The following is a 13,293-nucleotide window of genomic DNA, read 5'->3' as shown; positions in this document are numbered from 1 at the left end:
AATAGTATTAAGGTTTTTTAAGAAGGATTGAGAGGCAAGGCTGGAAGTGAGAAATTCCTGGAAGGTTTGGAAAGGGTGCTTTTGAGGAATATGAGGTGGGTACCGCTGTGACGGAGGACGGAACTGTTCCAGGCAGGGTTCAATTTGGATAGTGTCTTGGGGAGTTGGATCATTAGGAGTAGGATTAGGATTATTTTTCTTCGTGGCAAGGTGATATTTCCAGCAGAGAGTACAAGTGTATAACCGTAAATCTTTGACGAGGGCTGTTTGGTTGAATCTAGGAGTAGGGCTGAAGGTGAGGCCTTTGGATAGGATAGAGGTTTCGGATTGCGAGAGTGGTTTGGAGGAAAGGTTAACTACTGAATTAGGGTGTTGTGGTTCCAGATTGTGTTAAATTGAATTTTGAGGTTTTGGGGGGAGTGGAGCTGGAAGTGGGAGATTGAGTAGATGGGAGAGACTGGGTCTGTGTGCAATGAGAGGAGGTTGACGTTTGCTGGAAAGGTTGTGGAGGGCGAGTGAGTTGTGGGGATGTTTTGCGGGTGACATGGTATTAGAACATGGAAGGTGTAACATGAGGCTGAAATGAAAATGAAAATATATGGGGAGAGATAAAGGTGAACTAGAAAGCAACCGGAGATCTGGTGTGAAAAAAATCGAAAAAGTGTTGGTTAAGGCTGAGCTATGTTGATCCTGTAGTGAACTTGGGTTGGTAAACAACAATGTGCACAAAGGTTAGGTGGCTGTGTTGCCGCCAAAACACGTTAAAGGATGGAGAAATTTGAGAAAATTTCGAAAAACTGCGTGTAAATGTATTAAAAGGAGTGGTTTTGTGGTGGCAGATTATGAAAATGAGGCTAACAATTGTCTGACGAAGAAATAATGACATTAAAACCTGTGGGAAGCGGCTAAAAATGATCAGTGATGTGGGAAAAACAGAAATTGAAATAAAGCGAAAGTTGTTAGAACTAGACGAAATGGTTGTTTAATCGGTGAAAGGAACTGTTTGTGAACTGAAAACGGTGGATTTTATAGCAGCGGTAATGTTGAAAGCGGAAATAATTTTTTTGGCTATGGTTTGGAAGTGGGTTACGTATTATTGAGTATATATAGGCGGGATAAAATTCTATGGTAGATTGCGGTAAAAAGGAGAAGGTGAATACAAAGTGAAACTACTTGCAAAAACTGAAAGAGAAAGTAAGATGACAGAAAAGATTTCGAAATACAACAGTTATATGAGTATAATAGAGGGAAGCATTCCACGTGGGAAAAATATATCTAAAAACAAAGATGATGTAACTTACCAAACGAAAGCATTGGCATATTGATAGACACACAAACAAACATAAACACACACACAAAATTCAAGCTTTCGCAACCAACGGTTGCTTCGTCAGGAAAGAGGGAAGGAGAGAGAAAGACAAAAGGATGTCGGTTTTAAGGGAGAGGCTAAGGAGTCATTCCAATCCCGGGAGCAGAAAGACTTACCTTATGGGGAGAAAAGGACAGGTATACACTAGCACACACACACATGTCCATGCGCACATATACAGACACAAGCAGACATTTGTCAAGGCAAAGAGTTTGGGCAGAGATGTCAGTCGAGGTGGAAGTAGAGAGGAAAAGATGTTGTTGAATGACAGATGAGGTATGAGCGGCAGCAACTTGAAATTAGCGGAGGTTGAGGCCTGGTGGGTAACGAGAAGAGAGGCTATACTGAAGGGCAAGTTCCCATCTCCGGAGTTCTGACACATTGCTGTTAGTGGGAAGTATCCAGATAACCCGGACGGTGTAACACTGTGCCAAGATGTGCCGGCCATGCACCAAGGCATGTTTAGTCACAGGGTGATCCTCATTACCAACAAACACTGTTTGCCTGTGTCCATTCATGTGAATGGACCGTTTGTTGCTGGTCATTCCCACATAGAAAGCTTCACAGTGTAGGCAGGTCAGTTGGTAAATCACGTGGGTGCTTTTATACGTAGCTCTGCCTTTGATTGTGTACACCTTCTGGGTTACAGGACTGGAGTAGGTGGTGGTGGGAGGGTGCATGGGACAGGTTTTACACCGGGGGCAGTTACAAGGGTAGGACCCAAAGGGTAGGGAAGGTGGTTTGGGGATTTCATAGGAATGAACCAAGAGGTTACGAATGTTACCTTTATCTCTCACCATATATTTTCATTTTCATTTCAGCCTCATGTTACAACTTCCACGTTCTAATATCATGTCATCCCCACAACGACCCCATTAAGTTTTATTTACATTCCCTCCGCAAACGTGCCTTCGCCCTAGCCAGATTACACTCCCATATTTTATTTACTCAGGCATGCCTGACATTTGGCATTACCCCCAAAGGCCTCACACTTAAAGTTCCCATCTCTGGCTGTAACCCTTCTTTCCATCAGTCCCTATACCAGTTCCAAATTGAACAACCCATTGCCCTCACCCACCTAATCCTTCACCTACACATCAACTCAGCCAATGAACACACCCGTCAACTCCTATCCTTAACAAAAGTCCTGAATCTTTTTTCTCCCACATCCACACCGGCTGTTCAGAGCATCCTCCTACAGGCCAACTGCAAATTAGAACAGCATGCCACCCTACACCTCAAAAAACTATCCAATCTCCTGGTTTCCCACCTCCAGAAAGGCAACTCACTCACCCTCCACAACCTTTCCAGCAAGCCTCAACCTCTTCTCATTGCACACAGACCCAGTCTCTCCCATCTACTCAATCTCCCACTTCCAGCTCCACTCCCCCCAAAACCTCAAAATTCTAATCAACACAATCTGGAACCACAACACCCTAATTCAGTAGTTAACCTTTCCTCCAAACCACTCTCCCAATCCGAAATCTCTTTCCTATCCAAAGGCCTCACCTTCAGCCCTACTCCTAGATTCAACCAAACAGCCCTCTTCGAAGATTTACTGTCATACACTCGTACTCTCTGCTGGAAATATCACTTTGCCACGAAGAAAAATAATCCTAATCCTACTCCTAATGATCCAACTCCCCAAGACACTATCCAAATTGAACCCTGCCTGGAACAGTTCCGTCCTCCGTCACAGCGGGACCCACCTCATATTCCTCAAAAGCACCCTTTCCAAACCATCCAGGAATTTCTCACTTCCAGCCTTGCCTCTCAATCCTTCTTAAAAAACCTTAATCCTATTCCCAACATCACCACTGCTAAAGCCCAGGCTATCTGTGATCTGAAGGCTGACAGATCCATCGTCATTCTTCCGGCGGACAAGGGTTCCACGACCGTGGTACTTGATTGTCGGAAGTATGTGGCTGAGGGACTGCGTAAGCTTTCAGACAACACCACATACAAAGTTTGCCAAGGTAATCCCATTCCTGATGTCCAGGCGGAGCTTCAAGGAATCCTCAGAACCTTAGGCCCCCTACAAAACCTTTCACCTGATTCCATCAACCTCCTGATCCCACCGACACCCCGCACCCCTACCTTCTACAGACTTCCTAAAATTCACAAACCCAATCATCCTGGCCTCCCCATTGTAGCTGGTTACCAAGCCCCCACAGAATGTATCTCTGCCTACGTAGATCAACACCTTCAACCCATTACATGCAGTCTCCCATCCTTCATCAAAGACACCAACCACTTTCTCGAATGCCTGGAATCCTTACCCAATCTGTTACCCCCGGAAACCAACCTTGTAACCATTGATGCCACTTCCTTATACACAAATATTCCACATGTCCAGGGCCTCGCTGCGATGGAGCACTTCCTTTCACGCCGATCACCTGCCACCCTACCTAAAACCTCTTTCCTCATTACCTTAGCCAGCTTCATCCTGACTCACAACTTCTTCACTTTCGAAGGCCAGACATACCAACAATTAAAGGGAACAGCTATGGGTACCAGGATGGCCCCCTCGTACGCCAACCTATTTATGGGTCGCTTAGAGGAAGCCTTCTTGGTTAGCCAGGCCTGCCAACCCAAACTTTGGTACAGATTTATTGATGACATCTTCATGATCTGGACTCACAGTGAAGATCTCCAGAATTTCCTCTCCAACCTCAACTCCTTTGGTTCCATCAGATACACCTGGTCCTACTCCAAATCCCATGCCACTTTCCTTGACATTGACCTCCATCTGTCCAATGGCCAGCTCCACACATCCGTCCACATCAAACCCACCAACAAGCAACAGTACCTCCATTATGACAGCTACCACCCATTCCACATCAAACGGTCCCTTCCCTACAGCCTAGGTCTTTGTGGCAAACGAATCTACTCCAGTCCGGAATACCTGAACCATTACACCAACAACCTGAAAACAGCTTTCGCATCCCGCAGCTATCCTCCCGACCTGGTACAGAAGCAAATTACCAGAGCCACTTTCTCATCCCCTCAAACCCAGAAACTCCCACAGAAGAACCCCAAAAGTGCCCCACTTGTGACAGGATACTTTCCAGGACTGGATCAGACTCTGAATGTGGCTCTCCAGAAGGGATACGACTTCCTCAAATCCTGCCCTGAAATGAGATCCACCCTTCATGAAATCCTCCCCTCTCCACCAAGAGTGTCTTTCTGCCATCCACCTAACCTTCGTAACCTCTTGATTCATCCCTATGAAATCCCCAAACCACCTTCCCTACCCTCTGGCTCCTACCCTTTTAACTGCCCCCGGTGTAAAACCTGTCCCATGCACCCTCCCACCACCACCTACTCCAGTCCTGTAGCCCGGAAGGTGTACATGATCAAAGGCAGAGCCACGTGTGAAAGCACCCACGTGATGTACCAACTGACCTGCCTACACTGCGTAGCTTTCTATGTGGGAATGACCAGCAACAAACTGTCCATTCGCATGAATGGACACAGGCAGACAGTGTTTGTTGGTAGTGAGTATCACCCTGTGGCTAAACATGCCTTGGTGCACGGCCAGCACATCTTGGCACAGTGTTACACCGTCCGGGTTATCTGGATACTTCCCACTAACACCAACCTGTCAGAACTCCGGAGATGGGAACTTGCCCTTCAGTATAGCCTCTCTTCCCGTTGCCCACTAGGCCTCAACCTCCGCTAATTTCAAGTTGCTGCCGCTCATACCTCACCTGTCATTCAACAACATCTTTGCCTCTCTCTTCCACCTCGACTGACATCTCTGCCCAAACTCTCTGCCTCTACAAACGTCTGCTTGTGTCTGTATATGTGCGGATGGATGTGTGTGTGTGTGTGTGTGTGTGTGTGTGTGTGTGTGTGTGTGCGCGCGAGTGTATACCTGTCCTTTTTTCCCCCTAAGGTAAGTCTTTCCGCTCCCGGGATTGGAATGACTCCTTACGCTCTCCCTTAAAACCCACATCCTTTCGTCTTGCCCTCTTTCCTGACAAAGCAACCATTGGTTGCGAAAGCTTGAATTTTGTGTGTGATATCTATATATATGTGGGTAGCAGGTCTAAGGGTGAATAAGTGTGAAGAAGAGAGATGGCAAATGTGACTGAATGAGGTGGAATTAGTAGGTGCGAACTGGGATGGAATGGAGAAAGAGTGGGGGGGTGTGGAGGGGTTTGTATGATGAGACATAAGATCATGTGGCACTGGAAAGGTGCGGGAAACAGTTCGTGAAAATATTGGAGATTGAAGCAGGGAAAGTGATTAACTGGAAAGTATATGATTAATTGTATCGGTGGGAGTAATGTAGGACGTTAGATGCTGCACCAAAAACCCCACACAGAATCCAGAACCGAAATAGAAGTGTAACAGTCATGAATGTTTCCTCTAGAAACCTTAGCCCCACAGAAATATCAGTCCTTTCCAAAGGCTTCACCTTTTGCCTCACTCCCAAATTCAATTATGTAGGACTTGTTAACGACCTTCTCTCCTCTTCTCCCGGTCCCTACAGTGGAAACACTTTTTCGCCACCAACCCTTCCAATCAGAATCAACCAGAGACCCATATTGAACCATGCCTAACTCAGTTCATTCCACCATCCAACCGTGATACACTCCCACTACTCCCAAAATGACTCCTTTCTAACTTTCCAGAATTCTTAACCTCAGACCGTGCCTCACCATCATTCCCCAAATCCCTCAACATGCAAAGTAACCTTACATCCACAGAAAGAACTGCAGTCCACCATCTAAAAACTGATCCAGACCTTATAATCCTACCTGCGAAAAAAGGCTCCACCACTGTTGTTTTTGAACCACAAGGATTACCTGGCAGAAGGACTCCGCCAGCTTTCGGATACTTCCACCACCAACCTTACCACATTGACCCCATTCCAGAAATACAGCAGGATCTCCTATCACTACCCATATCCTTAGGCCCATCCCAGAACCTCCCCCTGGAGTCCATCTCTCTACTCACCCCTACCACTCCTCACACTCCTACTCTCTACATGGTTCCTTAAGTCCATAAACCTAACCACCCAGTACACCCCATCATGGCCGGTTACGGTGCCCCCACTGAGAGAATCTCTGCTGTCATAGACCAACCAACACCTTCAACCTATTACCCGGAACCTACCCTCCTACATAAAAGATACCAACCATTTCCTCCACCAACTGCCCACAGTTCCTGTCCCTTTACCACACGGTGCCCTGCTCATCACTACTGATGGCACCTCCTTTTACATCAGTACTGTTGTCCATATCAAACCTACAACCACCAGCAAAACAAATCCAAGCTACGGCTAAGTGCACCCACATGGCATCATCCTGTGCCAACCTATTTATGGGCCATGCAGAGGAATCCTTCCTAATCACCTAGAATCCTAAACCTCTCACCTGTTTCAGATTCATTGATGACATCTTTGCGATCTGGATCAAGGGTGAGGACACCCTACCCACATTCCTCCAGAACCTCAACAACTTTTCCCCCATTTGCTTCACCTGGTCCTACTCAACCCAATAGGCCACCTTCCTAGATGTGACCTCCACCTCAAAGATGGCTACATCAGTACTGTTGTCCATATCAAACCTACAACCACCAGCAATACCTCCACTTTGACAGTTGCCACCCATTCCATACCAAGAAGTTCCTTCCGTACAGCCTTGCCACCTGTGGTCATTGCATCTGCAGTGACAAGTGTTCCCTCTCTAAATATACTGAAGGTCTCACTGAAGTCTTCACACACCATAATTATCCTCCCAACCTTGTACAAAAAAAGTCTTCTGTGCCTTATCTTTCCAGCCTCCCACCACCTCCCAAAGTTCTACCATCCGGCCACAGAGGACCATTCCCCTTTTAACTCAGTACAACCCAGGACAGGAGCAATTAAATTACATTATCCGTCACGATTTCAACTACCTTTCGTCGTGTCCCGAAATGCGAAATGTCCTGCCCACTGTCCTCCCCACCCCTCCCACAGTGGTATTCCACTGTCCACCAAGCCTACACAATATACTCGTCCATCCTTACACATTACCCGCTCTCAACCTCTTACCTCAAGGCTCGTATCCCTGTAATAGATGTCCCGTAAATCCTCCCACCACCACCTACTCCAGATCAGTCACGAACATCACCTATCCCAACAAAGGCAGGGCTACCTGTGAAACCAGTCATGTGAGCTACAAGATAAGCTGCAACTGCTGTGCTGCATTCTATTTGGGCATGGCAACCAATAAGCTGTGTGTCTGCAGGAATGCCACCAACAAACTGGGGCCAAGAAATAAGTGGACCACCCTGTTGCTGAACACGCTGCTAAACATGACATCCTTCATTTCAATGAAGTTTCACAGCCTGTGCCATATTGATCCTTCCCACCAACACCAGCTTTTCCGAACTGTGCAGGTGGGAACCTTCCCTGCAATACACCCTATGTTCCCGTAACTCTCCTGGCCTCAACCTTCATTAGTCATTGTCCCCACTCATCCAGCCCCTTCCTTGTTCCCACTTCAGCACTACACAACGGTCATTCCACCATCACACCCAGTCTTTTTACTTCTCTCCTTTTCCACTACCTTCCCCCACTCCCCGTATCCACCTCTCCCCTGCCCCTCGTTTAACCTGCAGGACTTCACTGTCTGCCACCCCCACCATTTTATCCCTCCCTCTCCCTGCCCCAACCTCTTCCTTACCCCTATCAGTTGCCACTCCCATAATGCACTGGTGCTGCTGCTCACAGTGTCTTTTCAGTTGCCTGAGACTGCAGTCATGTGTGTGAGTTGCGTTCGCACGCACGTGCAGTTTGTGTGTGTGTGTGGGGCGCGCGTGTGTGCGCGCACACGCATCTATGTCTATGTCTATTGGTGACGAAGGCCTTAATGCCCGAAAGCTTTATTTGTGACAGTCTTTCTGTTGTGCCTGTCTGTAACAGCATCTCTGCTATATGGTGAGTAGCCACTTTCCTTTTCATAATATTGTTAAATTTCATACTGGATTTTCCATTGTTTGAAAAGCTGTTCTCACTAATCTTGAGTTCTGGGAACAGTTTGCCTCTGAAATATGTTTGCCTTTCATGCTTCTGTAAAGTTTCCAGGCATGCTGTAAAGTTTAACCCATTCAGATACCATAGCATTCTCATTCCCTCTCGCTGAATGTTGCACCACTAAGCACAACACAGATTAGGCTTTCAAAATCAGTATGCCACTGGGTGCCACAGAACTATTGTGCGCATCCAAAAATAATGGCCTACGTAGAAATTCAAAGTTAAAGAAAGACATATTTTACTTTTAATGTGAGCTGTAGCACCTCATAATCAATTTTGAGACAGTTTACTCTAGTCAGAGCCTGCAATGATGGGACACTATCACTTCTTCTTGGCAGTAATTCAAATGATGGCAAAAAAGTTTTGGAATAGTACTTACCTTACTATTTCCACTCAGAGAAAAAATTGTAAGAGCACTATAGTCATTCTGTTTCAATGTACATACAACCAAAGTAGAATGTGGAACAAAAATTTTATTATGGTTTTATGAAGTGATTTTTCATTGCTATGTGAATGGAGCTAACAAGAGCAAACAGTGCTGGGTCATTTTAGCTTGCTGAGTAACGCTACTTATGATCCAAAAATCAATATGCATAGCATCTGTTCATACATAGATTATTGAAATAGAATTTTATTAGATGTTACCTTTCCATTTTATGTCGAAATCAAACAATATGTCTAAAAAATTTGTGCATATTGCTGAATAGAGGTCCTGCAGTTGATCAGTGCTATGGGCTTCACACTAGCATAAACAGGCTCTAGCAGCTATGAATGTTTTATGAAGCTCAACACGTACATGTTCAAAAAATTGGTACCACTTCCAAAGAGGTAGCCTTGCTGATACATACCTTTGTTCCTCAGATGGTGATACCAGAAGTTCCATCTGTTTTGACAACAAGAATTCAATTCCAAACTGAACATTTAGAAAGAAGTCTCTCTTCTGCACACGGAATGAAGAATAATACTCTTCGAGAAAACTGTCTGTTGTCACTGAAGTTGGGAATCCAACAGCCAATGCCATTGCATTCACCTGAAACAAGTATTTGCTTGTAAAATCCCTACAGATTAAAGTGCTTGATTCTAGATGTGAGGTAATTTAGTTGAGTAAGTAAAACAACTCAAGAAAGGCAGATTACTGGGTTTGATTTCCTAACTTACACACAGTTCTCATGTCATAAAGTAATTACAATCAACAGTCAACTGGGGTTAAAAAGGACTGCACCATGGAAAAGTAAGTTGTGTTAGAGTGGGAAGAGAGAACAGGGTGGCAGACAAGAGAAACAGTCTTGAACTAAGAAGTGCACTATCTCCATTACTTTTAACAGTGGTGGTGAATGATGTAAAGATAAAAATGGCAAGAGAGATTGGAGACAGGATGACAGCAATGTTGTGTTGCTGATAATTTGATAGCATAGGGGAACAAGGATAGGAAATACAGAACAGTTAGATGTTTGGATCAAAGTTGTGCAAGAATGCAGCTTAATATGTTTCGTGAAAAGCTGTGTCAGCTGGTGTTCACAAAAAGAAAATTGGAAGACCTATAGCAAAACATCACACTGGGTGAGCAGCAGCTGAAAATGGTGGGAAATACTGGGAAAGCATAAAGCAGAAAAATGTAACTGATGACAAAGAGCTAAGTGAACAGGCAAGGCAATTTGGTAGCTTTAGGAGAAGTGCGAGAGGAATCTTATGGAACAAAGAAGTCTCTCAGAAAACTCCAGAATGAGATTTTCACTCTGTAGCGGAGTGTGCGCTGACATGAAACTTCCTGGCAGATTAAAACTGTGTCCCCGACCGAGACTCGAACTCGGGGCCTTTGTTTGCCTTTCGCAGTGGTATAACCTTTAATCACTAATAAATTGCGTGGATATACAAAAGTAGAAACACTAGCGGGTTACATGTTACTAACTTCGTATCTGTCAATCGACTGCCGTGCCGTGACATGCGGCCCGCGCCGTTCATAGCCAGGTGGCGCTCCCGCGCTTGGCCGAGCTGCGGAGCGCCTCTATTGCCGTGTTCGCGTACTAACGTAGCGGCACTTTTGAATATCATGGCACTGTCACAACACTTTTCCCCCCTTGAAAAAAAACACTCCCTTCCTTGGAGACACGGACAGTGCGGAGACATCCATGGCCTCTTGGGAGGTCCCGAGAAGATCCCGCGGAGAAACACGAGAGTATGGTCGAAAATGTCCAGGGCGGAAACTTGCGCGTGGAACGTGCCTCCTGGACGAGATGATGGGTGAAAACTCCGGAGCAGCATACATAGGCGTCGTGGACCTGGGGGTGTGCTCCAGCGAGATGGGTCCCGGAGAAGGCGGCGTCGTGACTGGGGCCGGTTCCGGCGTTCTCGGAAGCGGTAGCGACGGCGGCGGCAGCAACACGCCCGGAAGATCGGCAGCAGCGACAGGACTGGCTTCTCGGGCCGGTGGAGACGAAAGAAGGGGCGGTGGTACCGGCGTGGCCACCACTCGTGGGCGCATCTGGTCGTAATGGCGAACAACCATGCCGTCGTCCGTACGTATTTCACAAAGCCGGCGGCCGCGAAGAGCCTGGACCACCCCTGGAATCCATTTAGGGCGAGATCCATACCCCCGTGCCCACACGTCGGCGCCCACCAGGTATTTTCCAGCACTAGGGGACACAGTACAAGGCCTGACAGGGTGAAGCAGGTGCAGTAGGGTGCGCGGTTGGCGGCCATGCAAGAGTTCAACAGGGCTGCGATCACCCAGAGGCGTGAAGCGATAAGAACTCAGAAATTGCAACAGAGCGTCATCTGTGGAAAAATCACTAAGGAATTTTTTCATTTGGCTTTTGAAAGTGCGGACAAGGCGCTCGACCTCCCCATTCGATTGCGGATGGAAGGGCGGTGCTGTAACATGATGAATCCCTTGTCCAGTACAAAAATCACGGAAGGCCTGCGAAGAGAACTGAGGGCCATTGTCCATGACAATCGTGGATGGAAGACCTTCTAGCGCAAAGATTTTGGACAAAGCCAGCGTCATCGCTGCAGTGGTGGGCGACGGACATCAAACAACAAACGGAAACTTCGAGAAGGCGTCAATCAACAGTAGCCAATAAGTGCCAAGGAAGGGGCCGGCAAAGTCAGCGTGCACCCGTTCCCAAGGCTGCGCCGGATCAGGCCACGGAGAGGGCAGAGTACGAGGCGCAGCCAGTTGTTGAACACACTGATCACACGCAGCGACCATGTGGGCGATGTACGAATCAATACCGGGCCAATAAACGTGCCTGCGGGGCAGGGACTTAGTCCGAGAAATCCCCCAATGGCCCTCATGCAAGAGTTTGAGAACATCTTTGCGAAGAGAGGCGGGCACCACAACCCGTGGAGATGCGCCATCCGTGGCCAGAAGAACAACACCCTCACGAACAGACAGACGAAGGCGCAAGGCATGGTAGTTGCGAAGGGGATCCGACGCCCGGCCCTTGGTCCTGTCCGGCCAACCCCGCTGAACAAAACCGATCACCTGACGCAGGACCGGGTCCCGCGCAGTAGCCGACGCGACCTGCGAACCTGTAAGTGGAAAACCCTCGACCGCACGACGTTCTTCCTCATCAATGTGGAAACAGAGGAGTTCATCTCGATCGAAAACCGGGTCGGGGCCCATCGGCAAACGCGACAACGCGTCAGCGTTGGCGTGCTGGGCCTTGGGGCGATAGTGAATCTCATAGTGAAAACGAGACAAGTATAAGGCCCAACGTTGCAGGCGGTGAGCTGCCTTATCCGGAAGCGACGCCGAGGGGCTGAACAGAGAGACCAGCGGCTTGTGGTCGGTGATGAGGTGAAACTTAGAACCATACAAAAAAACGCTGAACTTTATTAGAGCATAAATGATAGCGAGCGCCTCCTTTTCTATTTGAGAGTAACGCCGTTGGGCATCGTTGAGGGTCTTGGAAGCGTAGGCGATGGGTCGTTCCGACCCATCCTCATACCGATGGGCGAGAACAGCCCCTAGGCCATACTGTGACGCGTCAGTCGCCAGAACCAAGTGCTGACCCGGGCGGAATGTGGCAAGACAAGGCGCCGACTGCAAATGAGCCTTCAGGCGGACAAAAGCCTGCTCACACTCGGCGGACCAACAGAAAGGAACGTTTTTGCGTAACAGCTGATGCAGAGGATGAGCCACCGCCGCCGCGGAGGGAATGAATTTGTGATAATAAGCAACCTTGCCTAGAAACGCCTGAAGTTCTTTGACCGTAGACGGCCGGGATAGAGCGGTAATGGCCGCAACGGGCTGTCGTAGAGGACGTATACCCTCACGGGACAAGTGGAAACCAAGATACACAATGGAGGGTTGGAAGAACTGAGACTTGTCCAGATTGCACTTCAACCCTGCTGAATGCAGAACCCGAAACAGTGAACGCAAATTGCGAAGGTGCTCCTCAGTGGAGGCCTCCGTGACAACAATGTCATCCAGGTAGTTGATGCAGCCGGGAACGGAAGCCGTGAGCTGTTCCAAAAACCGCTGAAAAATGGCCGTCGCGCTAGCGACGCCAAATGGTAACCGCTGGTACTGATACAACCCACAAGGAGTGTTGATGACGAGAAATTCCTTGGAAGATGCATCCAACGGCAACTGATGGTACGCCTCCGATAAGTCAAGTTTGGAAAAGAACTGGCCCCCAGCGAGTTTGGTAAATAACTCCTCAGGACGGGGAAGGGGATAAGTGTCAATGAGGCTTTGAGCGTTGACAGTGGCTTTAAAATCACCACACAATCGCAGACTCCCGTTTGGTTTAGAAACCACCACGATGGGCGATGCCCATTCGCTGGAGGTAACAGGAAGGAGAATCCCCGAAGCTGTTAACCTGTCTATCTCAGCTTTGACAGGCGCACGCAACGCCATCGGAATAGGGCGTGCCCGGAAAAACTTAGGGCG

At 47.8% G+C, this 13,293-nt stretch overlaps 1 protein-coding gene across 1 annotated transcript in view; it reads right to left on the bottom strand.

Annotated features, from left to right (window-relative positions):
• The window catches only part of LOC126473303 (endothelin-converting enzyme homolog), a 632,708-nt gene that overhangs the window by 69,993 nt on the left and 549,422 nt on the right, over positions 1–13,293 (bottom strand). The window contains exon 11 of the mRNA XM_050100277.1: positions 9,245–9,426. Within this exon, the coding sequence (XP_049956234.1) occupies positions 9,245–9,426 (182 nt within the window). The remainder of the gene's footprint in view (positions 1–9,244; positions 9,427–13,293) is intronic.

Source organism: Schistocerca serialis, chromosome 4, assembly GCF_023864345.2.
Source record: "Schistocerca serialis cubense isolate TAMUIC-IGC-003099 chromosome 4, iqSchSeri2.2, whole genome shotgun sequence".
Lineage (NCBI taxonomy): Eukaryota > Metazoa > Arthropoda > Insecta > Orthoptera > Acrididae > Schistocerca > Schistocerca serialis.
The sequence above is the reverse complement of the archived record's forward strand: the minus strand, read 5'-3'. Positions and strand labels throughout refer to the sequence as shown.